This window comes from Pelophylax lessonae, assembly GCF_965119305.1.
Source record: "Pelophylax lessonae genome assembly, chromosome: 9".
In the NCBI taxonomy this organism is placed as follows: domain Eukaryota; kingdom Metazoa; phylum Chordata; class Amphibia; order Anura; family Ranidae; genus Pelophylax; species Pelophylax lessonae.
In genome coordinates, this window is record NC_138776.1 from 260858828 (window position 1) to 260884591 (window position 25764).

The 25764-nt window shown below is 44.0% G+C and overlaps 3 protein-coding genes across 3 annotated transcripts in view; all 3 read left to right on the plus strand.

Moving 5' to 3' along the window:
- The window catches only part of LOC309564419 (uncharacterized protein), a gene marked incomplete at its 3' end in the record, with an annotated part of 909898 nt that overhangs the window by 353080 nt on the left and 531054 nt on the right, over positions 1-25764 (plus strand).
- The window catches only part of LOC309563477 (uncharacterized protein), a gene marked incomplete at its 5' end in the record, with an annotated part of 99647 nt that continues 82514 nt past the window's right edge, over positions 8632-25764 (plus strand). Inside the window, 6 exon segments of the mRNA XM_082267870.1 lie at positions 8632-8652; positions 10259-12322; positions 12326-12437; positions 16105-16196; positions 23530-23676; positions 23924-23977. Coding sequence (XP_082123996.1) covers positions 8632-8652; positions 10259-12322; positions 12326-12437; positions 16105-16196; positions 23530-23676; positions 23924-23977 — 2490 coding nt within the window.
- Positions 19965-25764, plus strand: part of LOC309563478 (uncharacterized protein) — a gene marked incomplete at its 3' end in the record, with an annotated part of 79608 nt that continues 73808 nt past the window's right edge. Inside the window, exon 1 of the mRNA XM_082267871.1 lies at positions 19965-20018. The remainder of the gene's footprint in view (positions 20019-25764) is intronic.

Below are 25764 nucleotides of genomic sequence, written 5' to 3' on the forward strand. Positions count from 1 at the left end.
GTAATGTACTCCTATGTAGGCACTGGACTGTCTGGGGTGGGCTCCCTGATTATTCAAGGCTTGTCAAGGTGACTGGCTGCTGATTAGCTTACTGTTAATTAGATCACTTTTTAAATAGGTTACTGTTAGCTGCTAGCTGTTCATTAGATGTACTGATATTACTGTTTACAGTTCGCATTGTTTAGGATAACGTGATCAAGCTCTTGACTGATTTTGTGTGGTGTATATGTTCTGTGTGAATTTACAATAAAGAGAGTTCCTGTTTGCACCTAAGCTAGTGTCGTCTAGTGCTTGGGTGCATTGCTCGGTGTGCTGTTACATGTGTTGTATTAAAATACACTGCCCGACCAAAAAAAAAAGTGCCACCTGGCATTAACTAAGCAACTATACCTGTTCAGCTTCTGAAACTAAGGTAATACCAGGACCGTTTTAATGCAAGTATTTTCACTCTTTATATTCATATTTCTAAATTGCTGTATTGTGTCCCTATTTATTTGTAACCCATTTTTCTGTAAATATTTTTATTCGCACCAATTTTAACCTTTCTTATAATTAAACCTTATTTTGAAAAGTGTTAACTTTGTCTCTAAGCTCTTAAACGCAAACTGACCCAAAAGAACCTGTCTCCTGAAAGCGCGCTACTGTATAGGCTAACCTATCTGAAACATTCTTGTCAGAGGTGACAGTGTGTGTTACAGACGGTTATTCTAAAGTCATAATTGATATTTGTAAAATCACGAGCGTCCTCTAGGCTCATTATAATGTAGAGGTGACGGCAGGGTGTGAGATTGCTTGGTCTTTGGTCACAACAGTTGGAGTCAGAATAGTCAACTGCACTTCACCTGTGCATGCTGAAAACAGTTTCTCTGCATTGGACTGTTATCCCACCTGCCTAAGCTGCTGTTTGTCTTCTTAAAAAGACAGTAACCATTTTTTACAACACTTGAAAAAAAATGTTTGGACAAGGCTTTGAGCACTATTATCGCTGGATCGACACGGATACTTAATGCCTCTGACCACACAGGTGTACAGGGAACAGATGTTGCAGATATCGCAGAGCAAAGTTTAAGAACCACACGCACAATAAAACCAACACAGAAATTTAGAGAAAACTATAACCCCTCCAGAGATGCGTTCTCCAGCAACCTGTCCGATCTATAGGACAGAACTACATACTGCATGTTAGTTTTGCCGCTCTGTATTGATCAACCGGCTGAATTAAGAGACTCTATATATCGCCTAATGGCAGTGTTCGAATGCTACCAGCGGCAGTCTGCAAAATACTCAGCTTTCTTAAAGGACCCTAATATAGGGGGCTCTTTAGACTAAGAAAACTAAGGCAGATGAACTAAACCAACAAAGGGATCTCTTAGTGCAAGATACTAAGGATAAGGCAGAACTTCGCATTGCTCAACTGCAGGAGAGCAGATCTCATAAATCCGCATTTACTAAGCTCAAAGCATGTTTCTCTAGATCCTCTAATTACAGAAACTCAACATTAAATGACAAGCTAATAGAGGCTTGTGCAAGTCTGGAAGCAAATAAAGTGTGAAGCTCCTTTGCCAGAAAAGAAGCTGAAATGGAAGCTCAATGCAAGACTCTTTAAGCAAAGATGGAAGCTCAAAGCAAAACTCTTCAAGCAGAGATGGAAGCTCAAAGCAAGACTCTTTAAGTGGAGATGGATCTCAAGGCAAAATTCTTCAAGCAGGGATGGAAGTTAAAGGCAAAACTCTTCAAGCAGGGATGGAAGCTCAAGGCAAAACTCTTCAAGCAGGGGTGGAAGCTAAAGGCAAAACTCTTCAAGCAGGGATGAAAGCTCAATGCAATATTCTTCAAGCGGAGATGGAACCTCAAGGCAAAACTCTTCAAGCAGAGGTGGAAGCTTAAAACCAAAATTCTTCAAGCAGAGATGGTACCTCAAGGCAAAACTCTTCAAGCAGAGGTGAAAGCTCAAGGCAAAACTCTTCAAGCAGAGGTGAAAGCTCAAGGCAAAAAACTCTTCAAGCGGAGGTGGAAGCTCAAAGCAAAATTCTTCAAGTGGAGATGGATCTCAAGGCAAAACATTTTTTAAGCAGGGATGGAAGCTCAAGGAAAAACTCTTCAAGTGGAGATGGAACCTCAAGGTAAAACTCTTCAAGCAGGGATGGAAGCACAAAGCAAAATTCTTCAAGTGGAGATGGAACCTCAAGGCAAAACTCTTCAAGCAGGGATGGAAGCTCAAAGCAAAATTCTTCAAGTGGAGATGGAACCTCAAAGCAAAACTCTTCAAGCAGAGGTGGAAGCTCAAAGCAAAATTCTTCAAGTGGAGATGGATCTCAAGGCAAAACTCTTCAAGCAGGGATGGAAGCTCAAGGCAAAACTCTTCAAGCAAAGATGGAACCTCAAGGTAAAACTCTTCAAGCAGAGGTGGAAGCTTAAAGCAAAATTCTTCAAGCAGAGATGGTACCTCAAGGCAAAACTCTTCAAGCACAGATGGAAGCTCAAAGCAATATTCTTCAAGCGGAAATGAAACCTCAAGGCAAAACTCTTCAAGCACAGGTGGAAGCTCAAAGCAAAATTCTTCAAGCAGAGATGACAGCTTGCCAAGCAGAGATAGAAGCCTTAGAGGCTAAATTACAGCTAAATGCTTTTGCAATGTCGTCTTATCCTGGTAAACCTCACCCTTATTCACCACTTTTGATACCTAAGGGGTCCCACAAGTTACTTTGGCACCAAAAGATTCAGAGATCAGACCTGTCTGTATTCGGCAGATATGATTCGCTGCAAGCTCATTAACATTAGCCTGTCAAGGTTCAACGACTGTCCAGATAACTATAGGGCTTGAAGATCAACCTTCAAAGCTGCTATTGTTGATCTCAACCTTACTGCCAAGGAGGAACTTGATTTGCTCATAAAGTAGCTAGGGCCAGATAATGCATATCGTTCGTGTTGAGAGCAGTACATGTCGACTACACAGATGCAGGTCTTGCTGCTGCATGGGCAAGACTTGAGCAAACCTATGGTAGTTTTGAAGCCATAGAAAGCTCTCTATTCAAGAGACTGCAAAACTTTCCGAAAATAGGAAACCAAGATCATCGCAAGCTTCAAGAACTAAGCTACCTCCTCATGGAGCTAGAGTTGGCAAAGACAGACCCTCGTCTACCTGGGCTAAGCTATCTGGACACCGCTCATGGGGTGAATCCAGTGGTGTCTAAACTGCCGTACAACCTGCAAGAGAAATGGATACAACAGGGCTCAAAAAATAAGAGACTATAATGTATCCTTTCCTCCATACTTTTTTTGCAGGTTCATCAGTGAACAGGCCTGGACGAGAAATGATCCCAGCTTCAGTGAATCTAGCTTGCCTGCTTCATCGTCATCAAGGTATGATAACAAAGCAGCTAGACATAAAAACTTAGAGCAGTAGCTGCTATAAAGACAGACCTCTCACCTCCCGTATCCTCACCTACTCACCAGAGTGGTTTGGGTGATGGAGATAAAGACTGCAGTAATGACAAAACACGTTAGTTATGCATCCTGCTCCATTTCCAGATAATCCACAGCAGCCATCCACATCGAGCCCTGCTTTAAATCATGGCGGGGAGCAACAAAGCCATGCTCCAGCCACAACAAATGTTTCTTCTTCATGTGCTGAAGTCTGCGGAGAGGGAATAAGCCACAAATGCTGTGCCAAGGTTTGTCTAGTCAAAATATATCTGAGGGATCAACCTGAGAAAGCTACCAGGATGTATGCCATAATAGATGAGCAGAGCAACCGATCTCTTGTTAAACCTAAATTCTTTGAGATCTTTGGCATAAAGGGACATGCAAGACTATATACTCTCAACACCTGATCTGGTCATGTAGACACATCCGGCAGAAGGGCCAATGGGTTTGTGGTCTCCCATATCAAGGCAAAGAAGGGCATACCCTTAAGCCTCGTACACACGCGTCGAAATTCGGCAGGGAATTTTCGTCCGACGACCGATCTGCCGATTTTCGGCTTGTTAATATGATGCTTCCTGCAACTGACTCCGACTTTTCGGCCGAAAAAAATCTGGTGTGCAGGCTATAAGAACACGGCCGATTTTCGTGCACTCAGTACAGATTTCGACAGGGAAAATGTAATGAGCAAGTCTGGGCATGCTCAGAGAAGAAAGAACACAAAGAAAGCAAACCAACACATGACATCACTTCTGAAGTAGAATTCTGTCGGGCGAGAAAATTCGTGTGCAGTCTAGGCACATTCCAACCAACAAAACACCACTCTGGACAAAAGACGGACGATTGGTCGGCCAATAATTGTTGCGTGTGTACTAGGCTTTACTAACATTAGTTAAGTGTGACCAAATACTAGACCACAGGGAAGAAACTCCTACTCCATAAGTTGCATATCACCATCTCCAGTTAAGGCACCTGGTTACTGAGATTCCACCAATGGACTCGAGATTGCGGGATGTGTTTCACTACACAACAAATCTTACTTATACACCAAAGAAGTCACACAGGTGAGAGGCCTTTCTCATGTTACTGATGTCATCAAGCCTAGAGTAGGCTCCATAGACGGAATACAAAACATAAGTGAAGTATGCGAAAGGCCAAACATATTTTTAAAAGCAATAAGCTAAAGGAGCAAACAAGCACATCACATGGTCTTAGGCACGCTGTTATGGTGGTTCCATGGTTATCTAAAGCCTCGTACACACGCATCGATAGTTGGCTGTGAATTTTCGGCCAACGACCGATCGGCCGATTGTCGGCTTGTTAGTATGATGCTTCCGACAACTGACTCCGACTTTTCGGCCGAAAAAAATCTGGTGTGCAGGCTATAAAATTTTTGTTGGCCGTCACCACAACGGCCGATTTTCCGTCAGTCAGTACAGATTTCGGCAGACAAAAATCTGATGAGCAAGACTGGGCATGCTCAGAGATGAAAAAACACACGGAAAGTAAACCATCACATGACATCACTTCTGAAGTTGATTTTTGTTGGCTGAGAAAATTCGTGTGCAGTCTAGAGCACATTTCAACCAACACAACAACACTGGACAAAAGTCGGCCGATTAGTCGGCCGATAATCGTTGCGTGTGTATGAGGCTTTAGAAGGGCTCATCAAGGCTCCCTGTTCCTGTGGCTGAAGTGTCTGGATGTCAGCCGAGGAAATACCGGCTCCAGACTGTGACAACCAGCATGGAGCACAGAAGTCGTCGGACCAGTAGTTACGTCAGAAGGGGACTGGAAGTTTCTGCAGACCAATAGGGTGATGCATTTCAAAACACCCGCTTTGTAAACCCCTTGAAGCCTAAGGCCCCTTTCACAGGGGGTTTCCGATCAGGTCTGCCTGTTAGTTTTTCAGGCGGACCTGATCGGTTGCTCCATGCACCCCTATGGAGCAGCGGATGTCAGCGGTGACATGTCCGCTGACACCCACTGCTATCCGATCTGATCCTGTCCATGAAATCCAGATGGATGGAAACCCTCTTTTCCATCCATCTGGAGGATCGGATAAAAACGGACAGGCGGTCTGTTTTCATTTGATCTCGCATACAGGAGAGCGGGGATCTGACAGGTCTGTCTCTGCAAAGTAAGCGGAGACAGACCCGTCATCCGCCTGCTCCGCAGGGATCAGCGGATGGATCCCTGCTGAGCAAAACGGAGTCCTGCCGGGCAGAAAACCCGTGTGAAAGGACCCTAAGCCTTTAAGGCTCCAGTACCCAGAAGTGATGTCATGACATCGCTTCAGAGTTTTTACATCGGAGACCTGATCAAAGCCGAATTCGGCTTTGGTCGGGTCTTAGGCCAGCCAGCGAACGTGTCGGCTGGTCGCACGGGTCTCTCGGTAGGACGGGAGACCCGGGCGAGCTGCAGAAGGCGGCAGAGGGACGTCCCCTCCCGCTCCTTGTAATGACAGCTGAGTGGCTGCTCAGACGCATTGCTTGTCATTGCAAGAAAGCTGACCACCAGCTCTAAACAACGGTACCGGGGTGATACCTCTAGCTGAAGCCGAGGCCGCATATTTGCATTCCGTCAGCGCTAAGGGGTTAAGAATCTTATCAGAATCTGGAAGCCCCCTTTAACAAGAGGGTCCCTAAATCCCGATCCCCCCCATGTGAATGAATATTGGTTTCATAGTACATGAGACATTTTGTTTTTTGACTATTTAAGTTTAATACACAATTATTTATTTTTTTGTATATTTGTTATCTTTGGCTTTTTATATACTGTGTAGTGTATGCAACATAACGGAAAAACGCACCAAAACGCTGAAAAACGCACCAAAAAAAAAAACTGCATTTAGTATTTTCTCCACAAGGTGGTGATCTCACTTAGTGTTGGTGGAACGCAGAGACAGGAAGTGATCGAGTGTAAGGACAGGAAGTGATCCCAAACAAAGAAAGCCCCAGGAGAGAGGAAGGTTGGGAGGAAGTGGAGGGTGAAATTCCTGCTATCGGCAGGGGAGGTAATAAGATATTTCAGATTTACGCCCCGTCATTTCCGACCTCTTCCTCCATAGTCACTGTGACGTCTTTTATTTCCAACAGATGATGATATATCCAGAATATAGAGACTTTTATCCAACTGTCCATCCAGAGCTTCTGGTTTATAGACCGGATATATGCTAAATATAGAACCATTTATCCAACTGTCCATCCAGAGCCTCTGGTTTGTTGACTGGATACATACTAAATATAGAACCATTTATCCAACTGTCCATCCAGAGCCTCTGGTTTATAGACCGGATACATCCTAAATATAGAACCATTTATCCAACTGTCCATCCAGAGCCTCTGGTTTATAGACCAGATATATCCTAAATATAGAACCATTTATCTAACTGTCTATCCAGAGCCTCTGGTTTATAGATTGGATACATCCTAAATATAGAACCATTCATCCAACTGTCCATCCAGAGCCTCTGGTTTTTAGACCGGATATATCATAAATATAGAACCATTTATCCAACTGTCCATCCACAGCCTTTGGTTTATAGACCAGATACATCCTAAATATAGAGCCATTTATTCAACTGTCCATCCAGAGCCTCCGGTTTATAGACTGGATACATCCTAAATATAGAGCCATGTATTCAACTACCACCCAGAGCCTCTGGTTTAAAGAACAGATACATCCTAAATATAGAACCATTTATCCAACTGCCCATCCAGAGCCTCTGGTTTATAGACCGGATACATCCTAAATATAGAGCCATTTATCCAACTGTCCATCCAGAGCCTCTGGTTTATAGACCAGATACATCCTAAATATAGAACCATTTATCCAACTGTCCATCCAGAGCCTTTGGTTTATAGACCAGATACATCCTAAATATAGAGCAATTTATCCAACTGTCCATCCAGAGCCTCTGGTTTATAGACCAGATACATCCTAAATATAGAGCCAATTATCCAACTGTCCATCCAGAGCCTCTGGTTTATAGACTGGATACATCCTAAATATAGAGCCATGTATTCAACTACCACCCAGAGCCTCTGGTTTATAGACCAGATACATCCTAAATATAGAACCATTTATCTAACTGTCCATCCAGAGCCTCTGGTTTATAGACCGGATACATCCTAAATATAGAACCATTTATCCAACTGTCCATCCAGAGCCTCTGGTTTATAGACCAGATACATCCTAAATATAGTCATCATTTTGGAGATGTTACAAAGGTGAAGGCGACAATATTTGAACAGTGATTGGATGTGGGGTGGAAGGAGAGGTCAGAGTCCAAGATTACACCTACCTATAATTCTGCTATTGGCCTCATAGAAAAGTCGAGAGAGGGGGGCACAGGAGGGATGAATAAATTTCGAGCGTAGGTTTGGAAAGATTTGAGTTTGAGGAAGTGGTGTGACATCTATACTAATATGTCAGATTTGACTGTCATCAGCTTCGAGATGGGATTGGAAGCCATAGGAGTTATCAATTGAACAATGGGGGAAGTGTAGATGCAGAATAGAAGGGGTCTGAGGGCAGAGCCTTGGGGAAACTCTATGGAAAGAAAAAGAGGAGAGGAGGTAAACTTTAAGGTGACGCTTAATGTGCACTGAGGAAAGTGAGAGGAGAACCAGAAAATAACAAAGTCTTGGAGGCCAAGGAGTAAGGAAGAGTACTGTGTAGTGGCCATCGGTTTTAGCAGTTATAGGTTGTTTTAGGAGGACAGTGTCTGTAGAGCAGGGATCTTCAAACTACGGCCCTCCAGCTGTTACGGAACTACACATCTCATGAGGCATAGTAAAAGTCGCAGAGTCAGTATCCAGCAGTCCTTACGGGGGCAGTGCTACACTTATAAACTGGAGAATAGCTGGAAGTGCCTTTATTTATTTATATTTTTTTAATTCCTAAACCACTGAGGACAACAAATATGGAGTAATATTGGCTGCATCTGAACCTTCTATCTGAACCTGAGATAAAAAGTTTTGGTTGGAGTTGCATTCACAAGATAATTTCTGGTTTTCTTTCAGATCATTGAAATATGAGGTCTGTTATATAGTATACCAAGAGGTTCAGGGGAGACCTAGGAGAACTATGGAGGAGCGCTGAGGAGACGTTCTTCATCCCACTATAGTGCAAAATAATTATCAGTTTAATAGTCATTGGCAGAGAGGAGTGTCCTGCTTAGATCACATGACCAAATCCATAAACATGGACCAGGACCAAAACCAAGTGACTGAGAGGATATTAGACCTCACCCTGGAGATCATCTACCTGCTGACCGGAGAGGTGAGGGGGATTCTGGGAGGTCACATGACATCACTCTTATCTCTAATAATAAAACACAGACCTGACCTGAGGGGTGAGGAGGATTCTGGGAGGTCACATGACATCACTCTTATCTCTATTAATAAAACACAGACCTGACCGGAGAGGTGAGGAGGATTCTGGGAGGTCACATGACATCAGTCTTATCTCTAATAATAAAAGACAGAGCTGACCGGAGAGGTGAGGAGGATTCTGGGAAGACTATATTGATTGTTTTATCAATCTACTTAGGATTGTATATTAGTGAAGAAAATGTCTGGTGACCCATTAACACCCAGCAGCTGTCTTCAGGGGACTACTCCCAGCACATTACCTCCACCTCACTGCCTGACACCTGGCACCAAAGTGCAGAAAATTCTAGAAGTCACCAAGAAGATCATTGATCTGCTGACAGGAGAGGTGAGCGGTTCCGGGAATTCTGGGACATTATCCAGTAACAGACAAGGGATGTGTCTGGATGGTGACTGTATCATTGTGTGTGTCAGGTTCCTATAAGGTGTCAGGATGTCACTGTCTATTTCTCCATGGAGGAGTGGGAGTATTTAGAAGGACACAAGGATCTCTACAAGGACGTCATGATGGAGAATCAGCCGCCCCTCACATCACCGGGTAAGAGGAGACTTTATTGTAAAGGAGAGAGCAGTACGGAGGCTCCACCTAGATCCCCCATCATCTGATAAACACATAGAAACAATGTATTCAGTCAGTGTGTGTGTTTCCTACAGATGGATCCAGTAATGGGAACCCACCAGAGAGATGTCCCCGTCCTCTGTATTCCCGGGACTCCACACAGGAAGATCACACCATCCCTCACCATCATCAGGTAGGTGAAGATGAAATCAAGATCGTAAAAGTGATCTGACTGTATGAAAATATATTCCACTTTTAGGTGTAAGGTTATTTGTGCTCACATTTTAAAGAAACCATTCCCTGCTATTTTGTTTGTTTAGAATGAAAATCTGATAGATATAAAAGATGAGGTTAAAGAAGAAGAAGAAGAGACGTATGTGATGGGGGATCAGCAGCTCAGGGAAGAGGTTGGGATGATGGACAACGTTAAAAAGGAGGAATCTTCTCCAGACATCAGCACAGGTGAGTGATGACCACTAAATACAAAAACTGTTTGGGTGTATGGATTGATGTTTGAGGATCTGTAGACCAACTTCTACAAGGACGTCATGATGGAGAATCAGCCGCCCCTCACATCACCGGGTAAGAGGAGACTTTATTGTAAAGGAGAGAGCAGTACGGAGGGTCCACCTAGATCCCCCATCATCTGATAAACACATAGAAACAATGTATTCAGTCAGTGTGTGTGTTTCCTACAGATGGATCCAGTAATGGGAACCCACCAGAGAGATGTCCCCGTCCTCTGTATTCCCGGGACTCCACACAGGAAGGTCACACCATCCCTCACCATCATCAGGTAGGTGGGACTGAGCATGAAGACCTAAAATGTCTTCTATGTTATGAGACAACATTATTCTTTGTAAGTTCCTTTTTTCTAAAGTATTTTATCATCTTTGGGGTTCAGGAGGATGAAGAACTGAAAGACTTTGAATTTGAGGGTAAAAAAGAAGAAGAAGAGACGTCAGTGAGTGGAGATCAGCCAATGTTATCCCAAGATGATGACATTACACAATGTTCTCCAGGAATAAAACCCTTTACTCCAATTTCACATCAAAGACCTTACCACTTGGAGAGATCAATGGATCCATCGAATCCTGAGGAATCTTCTGACTATTCTAAAAATATGGCTTCTGATATGCATTTGAGACCTCACAGTGCGGAGAGATCAACAGATCCATCCAATCCCGAGGAATCCTCGAACCATTCTCAGAATATGACTTGCGATATCCATTTGAGACCTCACAGTGCGGAGAGATCAACAGATCCCTCTAATCCTGAGGAATCCTCGAACCATTCTCAGAATACGACTTCCGATATCCATTTGAAACCTCACAGTGCGGAGAGATCAACAGATCCATCCAATCCCGAGGAGTTTTCTTTATGTGACGGAGGTCCCACAGGAGAGAGCTCATTTTCCTTTTTGGATTGCGAGAAATCTCACACCAACAGACCACTGACTAAACAGCAGAGTAGTCCCTTGCACGAGAATTCCGTTTCATGTCCTGAGTGCGGGAAATGTTACAATACAAGCCAAAGCCTCCTTATACACCAGAAAACTCATACAACCGAGCGCCCGTTTTCGTGTTCAGAGTGTGGCAAATGTTTCAGAAATAGACAACACTTTGTTATACACCAGAGGAGTCACACGGGTGAGCGTCCCTATTCCTGTTCTGAGTGCGGGAAAGGTTTCACTCACATAGGAAACCTTCTTACACACCAGAAAATTCACACAGGTGAGCGTCCTTATTCGTGCCTAGAGTGCGGGAAATGTTTCAGCCAGAAAGCAAGCCTTCTTAGACACCATAGAAGTCACACGGGTGAGCGCCCTTATTTGTGTTCAGATTGCGGGAAATGTTTCACCGAGAAAAAAGTACTTCTTACACACCAAAGAATTCATACAGGGGAGCGTCCATATTCTTGTTCAGAGTGCGGGAAATGTTTCATTCGGATAGAAGAACTTCATAAACATCAGAGAATGGATCACGCTAATCTCCAGGTGGCATCTGGGATAACTCCAGATCCAGGATCTCACGGGACAGAGAACTCACAAGATCCACCCAATCCCAAAGAACCTTCCTTAGGCCATGAAGGACTTCACAGGGGACAGAATTCGATGTCATGTTCAGTGTGTGGGAAATGTTTCACTAAAAACAGAGACCTTTTTAGGCACCAGAAAATCCACACAGGTGAGCGTCCTCATTCATGTCTAGAGTGTGGGAAGTGTTTCAGCGAGAAAGGAAACCTACTCACGCACCAGAAAATCCACACGGGTGAGCGTCCCTATTCGTGCCCAGAGTGCGGGAAATGTTTCACTCAAAAAGCAAGCCTTCTTAGACACCAGAGAAGTCACACAGGAGAGCGTCCCTATTTATGTTTTGAGTGCGGGAAATGTTTCACTGAGAAAAAAGTGCTTCTTAGACACCAAAGAATTCACACGGGGGAGCGTCCTTATTCATGTCGAGAGTGCGAGAAATGTTTTATTGGGATAGATGAACTTCGTAAACATGAGAGAAGTCACACGGGGGAAAATCCCTTCTCGTGTTCAGAGTGCGGGAAATGTTTCACTGAGAAAAGGAGTCTTCTCAGGCACCAGAGAAGACACATGGGGGAGCGTCCTTTTTCATGTTCAGAGTGCGGGAAAAGTTTCACAGAGAAAGGCCAGCTTCATAGACACCAGAAAATTCACACAGGTGACAGGCCTCATTCGTGTCCAGAGTGCGGGAAGTGTTTTATGGAGAAGCAACAATTACTTATACACCAAAGAATTCACACGGGTGAGCGCCCTTTTTCGTGTTCGGATTGCGGGAAATGTTTCACTACAAAACAAGTCTTACTTATACACCAGAGAAGCCACACGGGTGAGAGGCCTTTCTCGTGTTTAGAGTGCGGGAAATGTTATATTCACAAAGGAGACCTTCTTAAACACCAGAGAGTGCACACAGGCTAACACCCCTTTCTATGTTCAGACTATGGGAAACATTTCACTTTGAAAGAACACAAGGGGAGGAGCTCTTTTTTAGGTTCAGAGTGCGGGAAATGTTTTACACCTGAAAAGAAATGTAATTAGACATCAGAGGACACATGCCTGCCGAAAATTGTGCGGAGACCTTTTACAGGTGGAACCGATCAGTTCAGAGAACATCCGCATGACTAAGAAAACGACTTAACAACATTCTGGCCAACCTTTCATTTTCAGTTCTACCCTATAATTGTCAAAAGTATTGGGACGCCTTCCTTTACCCGCACATGAACTTTAATGGCATCCCAGTCTTATTCCGTAGGGTTCAATATTGAGTTGGCCCACCCTTTGCAGCTATAACAGCTTCAACTCTTCTGGGAAGGCTGTCCACAAGGTTTAGCAGTGTGTCTATGGGAATGTTTGACCATTCTTCCAGAAGTGCATTTGTGAGGTCAGGCACTGATGTTGGGTGAGAAGGCCTGGCTCTCAATCTCATCCCAAAGGTGTTCTATCCGGTGGAGGTCAGGACTCTGTGCAGGCCAGTCAAGTTCCTCCACCCCAAACTCACTCATCCTTGTCTTTATGGACCTTGCTTTGTGCACTGGTGCGCAGTCATGTTGGAACAGGAAGGGGCCATCCCCTAACTGTTCCCATAAAATCGTCCAAAATGTCATGGTATGCTGACACCTTAAGACACAGGTGTCAAACACAAGGCCCGGAGGCCGAATGTGGCCCCCCAGGCCATTTCATGTGGCCCTTGCACCTCTCCTGCAGCTGCAGCACCCCACTTGTCTCTGCCCCCCACCTTGTCTCAGTAGTCGGCAGCAGAGAGGACAAAACCCCTTTGCCAGATGCAGCGTTTCTCTGTACAGCAGCAGAAAGGCTCGTCTTTGCCCCCCCCCCCCCTCCTTTCAGCATTCGGCAGCAGAGAGGAGGGCAGAACTCCTCCTACAGATACTGCACCTTTCTGTGCAGCCACAACACCACCTTGTCTCTGCCTCCCCTGGTCTCAGCATTCAGCAGACTCTGGAAGCTGATTCCAGTCCTCCTCCAGACCCTGTACCTTGTTCCTCCCAGATCCACCTGCATCTTCTTCCTGGCAGCAAGGTAAGGGGTTGCATTGTGTTGTAAGGAAGGGTTGGTGACTCTTGACTTCTGATGGTGGGGGGCTCTTGACATCAGAAGTCTTAAGGGTGTAAGGGGGCGTGGGGTGCTCTGGACATCTAATCTTACAGATATAACCGGCCCTAGGAGGGGAACCATAATGCTGATGTGGCCAATGATGAAATTGAGTTTAACACCCCTGCCTTAAGAGTTCCCTTCACTAGAACTAAGGGGCCAAGCCCAACGCCTGAAAAACAACCCCACACCATAATCCCCCCTCCACCAAATGATTTGGACCAGTGCACAAAACAAGGTCCATAAAGACATGGATGAGCGAGTTTGGGGTGGAGGAACTTGACTGGCCTGCACAGAGTCCTGACTTCACAAATGCTCTTCTGGAAGAATGGTCAGACATTCCCATAGACACACTTCTAAACCTTGTGGACAGCCTTCCCAGAAGAGTTGAAGCTGTTATAGCTGCAAAGGGTGGGCCAACTCAGTATTGAACCCTACGGACTAAGACTGGGATGCCTTTAAAGCTCATGTGCGTGTAAGAGCAGGCGTCGCGATACTTTTGACAATATAGTGTAGATACAGTGTGCTAGGGTAAGTCTCCTCCTCTCTTCTTCTTGGAGACTCCGGTAGTGAGGTCTGTCTACTACGGTTCTCTCTCTTCAGTATCTCTCGAGATAGAAGTATAGAAGGGAACTTTTGTAATCCCACAAGCTTCAGGTTCTCTGGGGGAAAGATAGACCCAAATGGTGTCCTTTGCATGCCCAGTAACCTAACTTCAGGTCCTGCTCCAACCTGTGCAGTCATGTCTGGTGGACACCATCCAGGGTACATATTGGGTTAAAAGTCTATCTAGACTAGTGGTTTCTAAACTGCGGCCGGATGTGGCCCTTTGCATGTCTTTAGTTGGCCCTTGGGACACTGTTCCCCCCACTGATATGAGGCACTATTCTTCTCACTGACACCAATGATAAGGCACCATTAATTTCACTGACAATAGCAGTGAAGCAGTATTTCTTCCACTGACACCAACAATGCAGCATTATTCCTTCCACTTACATCAATGATGAAGCATTAAATCCTTCACTGACACCAAAGATGGGGCACTATTCCTCCCACTGAGATAAAAGATTACACACTTTTTTCCACTGACAAGAACAATGGGGCACTATTCCTCCTACTGACACCAACGATGGGGCACTATTCCTCCTACTGACACCAACAATGGGGCACTATTCCTTCCAATGACACCAACAATGGGGCACTATTCCTTCCACTGACACCAACGATGGGGCACTATTCCTCCTACTGACACCAACGATGGGGCACTATTCCTTCCACTGACACCAACAATGGGTCACTATTCCTTCCACTGACACCAACAATGGGGCACTATTCCTTCCACTGACACCAACAATGGGGCACTATTCCTTCCACTGACACCAACAATGGGTCACTATTCCTTCCACTGACACCAACAATGGGACACTATTCCTTCCACTGACACCCCAACGATGGGGCACTATTCCTCCTACTGACACCAACGATGGGGCACTATTCCTCCCCATGACACAAACATTGGGGTACTATTCCTTCCACTGATATAAAAGATTGTGCACTTTTTTTCCACTGACACCAACAATGAGGCACTATTCCTCCCACTGACACCAACAATGGGGCACTATTCCTCCCACTGACACCAACAATGGGGCACTATTCCTTCCAATGACACCAACAATGGGGCACTGTTCCTTCCACTGACACCAACAATGAGGCACTATTCCTTCCACTGACACCAACAATGGGACACTATTCCTCCCACTGACACCAACAATGGGGCACTATTCCTTCCAATGACACCAACAATGGGGCGCTGTTCCTTCCACTGACACCAACAATGGGGCACTATTCCTTCCAATGACACCAACATTGGAGCACTATTCCTTCCACTGACACCAACATTGGAGCACTATTCCTCCCACTGACACCAACAATGGGTCACTATTCCTTCTAATGACACCAACATTGGAGCACTATTCCTTCCACTGACTCCAACAATGGGGCACTATTCCTCCTACTGACACCAATGATGGGGCACTATTCCTTCCACTGACACCAACATTGGAGCACTATTCCTTCCACTGACACCAACAATGGGGCACTATTCATCCCACTGACACAAACATTGGGGCACTATTCCTCCCACTGATACCAATGATGGGGCACTATTCCTCCCACTGATACCAACAATGGGGCACTATTCCTTCCACTGACACCAACATTGGAGCACTATTCCTTCCACTGACACCAACATTGGGGCACTATTCCTTCCAATGACACCAACATTGGAGCACTATTCCTTCCACTGACACCAACATTGGAGCACTATTCCTTCCACTGACACCAACAATGGGGCACTATTCCTTCCACTGACACCAACATTGGAGCACTATTCCTTCCACTGACTCCAACAACGGGGCATTATTCCTTCCACTGACACCAACATTGGGGCACTATTCCTTCCAATGACACCAACATTGGAGCACTATTCCTTCCACTGACACCAACATTGGAGCACTATTCCTTCCACTGACACCAACAATGGGGCACTATTCCTTCCACTGACACCATGAAACTCCTTCCTTTCAGAGTGTGGTTTGAAAATCCTGGGAAGAAATTAGAGCAAAATAACCGTACTGAACTAAGGTTATACACGGGCAAACATGGCAACATGCTGGGAATTGTGAGAAGAAGATGGGCTACAAAGACGGGTAACACACTGGCTATCATGACAATACATGGACAACCGTCCCTATACATGAGCAAAAAAACAAGCAACGAGAAACTGAGTTTCATCGGTCCAGCTAACATAATACAATTACGTAAATTTTTTTACCTCAGTTTTACAAAATTTGATCAAAATTTAAAAAATGTCATCTTTGTTTTATTGTATGTTAATCAGTTATTCTAAATTCGACAATAAACAAGAAAACGCTACACTTGGTAATACTCTCTTCTGAGTCTCGTTTTTTTCTTTTACAAATGAAGATAATTCCCAGATCATTGATGATTGGAATGTGATTGGTTCCTATAGAGTCATTCACTGCTATTTTATTAGTGGAGAGAAAAGTCCAGAAAGCAGTGTTAATTTCGTCGACTAAAACGTTTTCGTCGACTAAATTAACACAATTTTAGTCTACTAAAATTAAAACAATTCAGATGACTAAAATACGACTAAAACTAAAATGGCATTTTAGTCTTAAGACTATAACTAAATCGAAATTTGCTGCCAAAATTAACACTGGTGCATTCTCAAAGCTTAATACCATAAATAATAACATATTAGATTTTTCACTCCAGGACCAGCAGTAGTATATAATTGTAATAGTTAACGAACCTCAATCAGGTTCAAAATAGATTTCTTGCTGCTGGATCTGATTAAATAGGTAATTAGAGTGCATGCACGTGGATATCGTAGACTGACACATTGTTCAGGTAAATGATACTGCTTTTATTTCTAATGGACAGTATATTATATAGTTAGTAGGCGGGGTCATATGTTAGTACGTCATAAGCATAATATTAGCATAATACTGATTATTTGCAGCTTTCTGATTAGTCATGTCCGTTATAAGGTGGTCCCTTCGAGTTCATGAATGTTACCTTCTTTTGAAGGCACTGTGCCAAGGCTCCATCTTTCTCTTCACGTTCCATCTCGGTGGGTGGGGGCGAGTAGGTATCTAGTAACGGCCATTTTGAGTAAGGACGACAGAGGAAAAATATATATATACATGTAGAGAAGAATACACATAGAAAAATAGACATTTTGCTTAATTCACAAGTGTTCATCACATTCCTTCACAAGCCCCCCTAAAATGGCTATTTTTCTTCTGTCCCTCATACTAAAGTGCCTACTCACCTGGCCCAAACTCCTCCGGAACTTTTTAGGGCTGTACATAGAGAAGAGCAGTAACTAGTTCACTACCCCCCTCGATACAGCCTGGAGAGGGCAGTCAGGTGCTATCTATCCCTACAACCCTATAGAACTGTGAAATTATGAACAGGGAGTGACTGTAGAGGGGTGAAGGGTTTGTCCTCTTCCATCATAAGGCGGTCTTCTTGTTGGTGTAGAAATGTAGGTGTGCTATTGTCTACAGCTTTGCTCATTAGCTTCTTTATAAATGGTAGAATACAGCATACAATCAGGGCTAAAAGAACTAGGATTATTAGTACTGTTACTCCTACCTGGGCAAGCACCTTCTGCCACCCACTCATCCAGCTAAAATATTGATCCCAAGGGTCTGTAATACCCGAGTTCTTCTTCAACTCAAATGACAGATCTTCCAATTTCTTGATAGCTAGAGTAACCTTACCATTTGGACCAGTGTTGTCAGGAAGGTTATTATGGGGAGCAAAGACTCAAAACCAGCTTTTACCTGATCCCTAGCTTGGAATTCATCTAGGACCCCCCTTGGGACCCCTATGGCATCTACACATGAGGATCAAAGCTTCCAGCGGGAGCTGCTCGCTTCCTCCTGTGGTTGGGTGCTGAGTCAGTGTATTTATCAGGGGTATTATACTACAAAGATCAAAAAAAAAGAAAGAAATAAACATAACCACTTGTGTGCTGGATAAATTGTACCAAAATGTAGTGACACCATTTGTCTTAGTGATGGCCGCCTGTTGAGTACCTGTTTTGGTGATAATCACCTGCTGAGCTTTTATCAAACTTATAAGAAAAAAGGATATACAGCACAATCATTGTGCTGCCAGCAGGATCTTGTCTTCAGGAGATTGGGCTTTCTTGCAGTGAAAGGCGTGTATCCAGGTGCTTCGTATCGGGGATCAAGTGAATTTTTCCTTGTGTATTTCTTCACTAACACCCAATCTCCTGGCTGAAGACTGTGGGTTCCCGAGTCTGTTTCTGGATCTGGAATGGAGGAAAATACTCGAGAAGGATATTAGTTAAGGCTTTAGACAAATATGTAACATAACAAGTTAACATATCAGATTGTAACTGCGACTGCTGTGGGGAGTAACAGCCAAGTCTGGGGGCTGAACCAAACAAAATTTCATAGGGAGACAGGGCATGTCCCCCCCCCCCTGGGGGGTGTGCCTGACACTGAACAGGGCAATAGGCAAACTGTCTGGTCAACTCATGTTAGTCTCTTGGGCCATCTTTAACATCCTGTTCTTTAGAATCCCATTCATCCTTTCTACCTTCCCACTACTTTGAGGGTGGTATGGGGTGCGTAAAACCAACTGAACTCCCAGTGCTGCCCAAATCTCTTCTGTTAGGGTGGCTGTGAAAGCTGGGCCCTGATCGCTCTCTATCACCTTTGGGACCCCAAATCTACGTACTATCTCACTAAGTCGTTTTTTTTTTCTTTTTTTTTTTTTTTAGCCGTGGTTTCAGCTGTCATGTTTGTGACTGCGTAGGCTCCTGGCCAGCCCGAGAACATGTCCACCACCACTAGGGCGTATTCTTAGCCGCTTTTTGGCATCTGTATGTGATCAATGTGTATCCTCTTGGATGGATATAAGGGTTTTTTTCAAATGTTTCTGCAGTGTCTTTTCTGTCCTCACCGTCTTTCGTATTCTTCTCCTTTGTCGATCCATTCCAGCTTTTCACCTGTGTAGGCTGCCTGTTGCATAGAGGCTAGGTATAGTCTGTCAGATGGCACATGCACTGCCAAAGGCATCTGTACTGAGGATTCACTCTGCTCTTCAGCCGCTTTGGCCGTTTTTCGTTGGTTTGTTGCTGCTTGTTTAGCCGCTTTGTCCGCCAAGTGGTTTCCCCTGGCCTCTTGAGAGTTCAGCTTGCCATGTGCTTTAACCTTCAAGACAGCCACTTGTTCCGGTAGAAGTAGTGCATCCATTAAATCTTTGATGGCAGGACCATGTTTCACCGGTGTTCTGGCCAAGTGTTCATCACATTCCTTCACATAATGAGTTTGGAAATTGTAGAGAAATGCTTAAATAATGCATTACAAATTACAATTGAACTACACCCATTCGATTATAGATGACTAAAATGAGTTATAGTCGACTAAAATGTACTGGAGTTTTAGTCGACTAAATACGACTAAAACTAAAACACTTGCATAAGACTAAAATGGGAGTAAAACTAAAATGCCATTTTAGTCCTAAGACTAAGACTAAAACTAAATTGAAATTTGCTGCCAAAATTAACACTGTCAGAAAGTTAAATTTCCCAAGTATTTAGGCTGGCATACACTATATTACCAAAAGTATTGGGACGCCTGCCTTTACACGCACATCAGCATTAATGACATCCCAGTCTTAGTCGGTAGGGTTCAATATTGCCCTTTGCAGCTAAACCAGCAGCTTCCAATCTTTGTATGGATATATATACTGTATATTTCACACAAGGTGATCTCACTGATTTTGAGCGAATTACACAGACAGGAAATGATACCAAGAGCACTCAGGAAGTAATAGTAAGGACAGGAAGTGATGTAAGGGCATAAACAGGAAGTTCCGGGTTAGAGGTGAATTGGGAGGAAGTAGAGAGGAGACATTGCTGGAAGTGGCAGCAGAGGAGGTAATAAGATATTATTTTATATTTACACCCAGTAACCCCCCCCCCCTCCCCCGGTCATGTTCCGTCCTCTTCCTCCATAGTCACTGTGACGTCTTTTATCTCCAACAGATGATGATACACACATATATAGAGTATTATAGTGGTTTATAGACCGGATACATCCTAAATATAGAGCCATTTATCCAACTGTCCATCCAGAGCCTCTGGTTTATAGACCAGATACATCCTAAATATAGAACCATTTATCCAACTGTCCATCCAGAGCCTCTGGTTTATAGACCGGATACATCCTAAATATAGAGCCATTTATCCAACTGTCCATCCAGAGCCTCTGGTTTATAGACCGGATACATCCTAAATATAGAGCCATTTATCCAACTGTCCATCCAGAGCCTCTGGTTTATAGACCGGATACATCCTAAATATAGAACCATTTATCCAACTGTCCATCCAGAGCCTCTGGTTTATAGACCGGATACATCCTAAATATAGAGCCATTTATCCAACTGTCCATCCAGAGCCTCTGGTTTATAGACCGGATACATCCTAAATATAGAACCATTTATCCAACTGTCCGTCCAGAGCCTCTGGTTTATAGACCAGATATATCCTAAATATAGAACCATTTATCCAACTGTCCGTCCAGAGCTTCTGGTTTATAGGCCGGATACATCCTAAATATAGAACCATTTATCCAACTGCCCATCCAGAGCCTCTGGTTTATAGACCGGATACATACTAAATATAGAACCATTTATCCAACTGTCCATCCAGAGCCTCTGGTTTATAGACCAGATCCATCCTAAATATAGAACCATTTATCCAACTGTCCATCCAGAGCCCCTGGTTTATAGATTGGATACATCCTAAATATAGAACCATTTATCCAAATGTCCATCCAGAGCCTTTGGTTTATAGGCCGGATACATCCTAAATATAGAACCATTTATCCAACTGTCCGTCCAGAGCCTCTGGTTTATAGACCAGATATATCCTAAATATAGAACCATTTATCCAAATGTCCATCCAGAGCCTCTGGTTTATAGATTGGATACATCCTAAATATAGAACCATTTATCCAAGGGTCCATCCAGAGCCTCTGGTTTATAGATCGGATACATCCTAAATATAGAACCATTTATCCAACTGTCCATCCAGAGCCTCTGGTTTATAGACCGGATACATCCTAAATATAGAACCATTTATCCAACTGTCCATCCAGAGCCTCTGGTTTATAGACCGGATACATCCTAAATATAGAACCATTTATCCAACTGTCCATCCAGAGCCTCTGGTTTATAGACCAGATACATCCTAAATATAGAACCATTTATCCAACTGTCCATCCAGAGCCTCTGGTTTATAGACCGGATACATCCTAAATATGGAGTCATTTATCCATCCTCCATAAAGCTGTCTCGGGGTTGTTGGCTCTCATCACTGTGAGATAATGGACATCATGTCTACTCTGGATCAGGATATGGGGGGAAGAAGACTGAACTACAGTAGAAGTTCTAATGAAGGAATGAACATCCCTACAGTACATAGAATAAGGGATAAAGCTCCTGATTTTTGTGAGTTGATGGAAGGGATGCTGCAATTCTGAACCTCACCGTATGTTAGTGGAGGATTGTTGGTTCTCTTTGTTCCCTCATTATAATCTGACTGGCTGTCCTGTCTCTGTCATGTGATCCTGAACATCAAATCAGAGCACAGATGCCCCCAGACCAGTTTTGGTGGAGTTGGCTGTCAGGGTGACATCGATGTGCACAGTACATGCAGTGTCCGGTGACCCCAATAGGACGGGGCTCACAATATAGACATTCCCAGCCCCTGTGCACACAGGACAAAGTCATGTCTACATATCCTCCATCATACATGGTCAGCACTATACAGTAAACATGTATGGTCCCCTATATAATACAGTATTTATCAAGTAATAGTACTCATAAAAGCCTACTTGGAGCCAAATGTTTGTTTTTTACTTTTAGATTTAGACTGGAAGGGTTAGAAGAACATCTGTCAGATCCATGTAACAGACAAGGGATGTGTCTGGATGGTGACTGTATCATTGTGTGTGTCAGGTTCCTATAAGGTGTCAGGATGTCACTGTCTATTTCTCCATGGAGGAGTGGGAGTATTTAGAAGGACACAAGGATCTCTACAAGGACGTCACAATAGAGAATCAGCCGCCCCTCACATCACCGGGTAAGAGGAGACTTTATTGTAAAGGAGAGAGCAGTACGGAGGGTCCACCTAGATCCCCCATCATCTGATAAACACATAGAAACAATGTATTCAGTCAGTGTGTGTGTTTCCTACAGATGGTTCCAGTAATGGGAACCCACCAGAGAGATGTCCCCGTCCTCTGTATTCCCGGGATTCCACACTGGAAGGTCACACCATCCCTCACCATCATCAGGTAGATGGGGCTGAGCATGTAGACCTAAAAATATATTTTAAGCTACAAGAAAACCTTTGTTTAAATGGTATTATAGATGTACTCTGTTGCCTTTGGGGTTTAGGAAGAAGAACTGAAAGACATCAAAGTTGAGGATAAAGAGGAAGAAGAAGAAACGTTGGTGAGTGGAGATCTATAAAAGAGGGTGGTCCTCTGTATTCCCGGGATTTCGAATAGGAAGATCCCAGCTTGGTGCAAGAACTTAAGCTGGGTAAATCTATCACGTGCAGAGATCAGCAGATCTCAAACAACCTTATCCCTGTGTAAAACTAAAGCCCCGTACACACGTACCGATTGTCGGCCGTAAATATTCGGCCGACGACCGATCGGACGATTGTCGGCTTGTTAGTATGATGCTTCCGACGGCCGACAGCGCATTTTCGGCCGAACAGAATCTGTCGTGCAGGCATTAAAATTTTTGTTGGCCAACACCAGAACGGCCGATTGTTCGCCAGTCAGTACAGATTTCGGCCGACAGACAGCAGATTTGCAAGACTGGGCATGCTCAGAGAAGAAAAAAGACAAGGAAAGTTAACCATCACATGACATCACTTCTGCAGTCGGCTGTTGTTGGCCGACAAAATTTGCATGCAGTGTTTTGCAGTTTTCAACAGACACGACAGCCCTTGGACAAAAGACGGCCGATCGTTCGGCCGACGATCGGTACGTGTGTACGGGGCTTTAGATGGGCTTTTTACAGGTGAACTCCAGGAGCTCAGTACCACCTCGAGGAGGTAAAAGAAATAAGAAAGCAACCTTGTAAGAAAGATTAGACAGGGGAGCATGCCTGAAAAGTTCAAATGACGGTTTCTGAAGGACGTGCAAACCCATGCTGAGATTCGACAATGTCACTGGGGCAGAGAGACAACTAATCTTTGGAAAAGAATGATCAGGGCCAAAATTATACCCTTGAGGTTACACAAAGTCAAATGGTTATGCCGATCGGTTTGGAAGAAAGATATGATTAGTCCTACAGAGTACCTTCTTCTATGTAATCTCTTCTGATTAATCAAATCTATTATAATGTTTTCTGTCATCTTTGGGCTTTAGATTGAAGAACTGAAAGACATAACAGTTGAGGTAAAAGAGGAGGAAGAAGAGACGGTGAGTGGAGATCAGCAGTCTGTGGAGAAGGGTTGTCCTCTGTATTTCCAGGATTCCACCCAAGAAGATCTCAACTATACAGAGAATGATCAGGTAGATGAGACTGGACAAAAAGGCTTCAAAATAATTCTATGAGATACAATTCTCATGTAATCTGTTATTGGCAGTAACGATTGTAGATGCTATAATTTATCATTTTCGGGGGTTTCGGATGAAGAACTGAAAGACATCAAAGACATCAGACTGAACATGAAGTCCTAAAATGTCTTCTAAATTATGAGACAACATTATTTTATGTAAGTTCCTTTTTACTAAATATTCTACCATCTTTGGGGTTTAGGGTGAAGAACGTAAAGACATTAAAGTTAAGGCTAAAGAGGAAGAAGAGAGGTTGGTGAGTGGAGATCAGCAGTCTATGGAGGAGGGGGAGATGTTTATGGAAAGTAAACAGGAGGAATCTTCTCTACATATGGACACAAGTAAGTAATAAACTCGAAAAGCAGAAACAGTTCACATTTTGTGTTTACTTATATAAGTAAATAGTATGTATTTAAATATAACATTTGTCAATCCAGTTCACCTAAAAACAGGTAAAAAAAAAACTGCAAGAGGCAACTGATCAAGAGGAAAGTGGAAACCCAATTTGTCCTGGATCCACATTCTACAATAATTTTTGGTACAAACAGTAGTAGTCTCTTTATAGTCTGTAATTATAAACCCTCCCAGTCATTTAGAACACATTCCTGTGCAATACTGTTCCTCATTTTATTGCTGTTACAGCAGAGAACCCTTTCTATAAATAAGGGGGAACTAGTTTCCCTCTAATTACGTAAAATGTATGGTGTCCTTATTCAAGATAGAGAACCTTACATATAATACATGAAAAATTTGGAAACGTTACCTGCTGACTGTAAAAAGGTCGTCGATGTACCTTCCCTACCACCTATTGTTCCAAAAAAAAATGAAGTGCAGGCATTGTACACCATATGATATACAACTCTCTAGTCCTACTGTGATATGTATGAGGCCTGGGACCCCCCAGTGGCTAACAGGGTGTTGTCCTAAGCACTCATAACCTCTAAGCATTCTATCCAATTTAAATATTCAATCAAAAACCGTGTGTAAAAACTCATTGAACCCAGAACTTCATCTAATGTAAAAATATTCCTTTGCATTAGACGAAGTTTAACCACTTCAATACCGGGCACTTTCACCCCCTTTGTGCCCAGGCCAATTTTCCCCTTTTAGCGCTGTTGCATTTTGAATGACAATTGCGCGGTCATGCAACACTGTACCTACACCAAATTTATGTCATTTTCCCCCCACAAATAGAGCTTTCTTTTTGATCACCTCTGGGTTTTTTCCTTTTATCTAAACAAATAAAAAAAGACTGAAAAGTTTGGAAAAAAAAAAAGTTTTTTTGATTATGTTATACAATTTTGTAAATAAATTCGTTTTTTCCTGCACTGATGAGCACTGATGAGGCAGCACTGACAGGCACTGATGAGGAGGCACTGATGAGGAGGCACTGATGGGGTAGCACTGATGGGGTGGCACTGATAGGTGGCACTGATAGGCGGCACTGATAGGCACTGATATGTGGCACTGATAGGTAGCACTGATATGCAGCATTGGTAGGCACTGATAGGCGGCACTGCTGGGCACTGATAGGCGGCATTGATGGGCACTGATAGGTGACACTGATGGGCACTGATAGGTGGCACTAATGGGCACTGATAGGCGGCACTGGTGGGCACTGATAGGCGGCACTGATCGGCACTGACGGGCGGCACTGATCGGCACTAATGGGCACTGATAGGCGGCACTGGTGGGCAATAATGGGCACTGGTGGGCGACACTGATAGATGGCAATGATGGGCACTGGTGGGCAGCACTGATAGGGAGGGCACTGGCTGGCAGCACTGATGGGGAGGACAATGGGGGGCTCCCTGAGCCCTGATTGCCATCCCTGGTGGCCATAGGGGGCATCCCTGGGGTCATGGTGGGCATCCCTGGGGTCATGGGTGGGCATCCCTGGTGGTTCTAGTGGCACCCATCCCCCCCCCCCCCCGAGGGTCAACTTGTAATCAATGATTTGATTACCAGTGCCGACCCCCCCCCCTGTCAGGGGAGCGGCCGATCGGCACTCCTTTACTCGTGCCTGTCAGGCACGAACTAAGG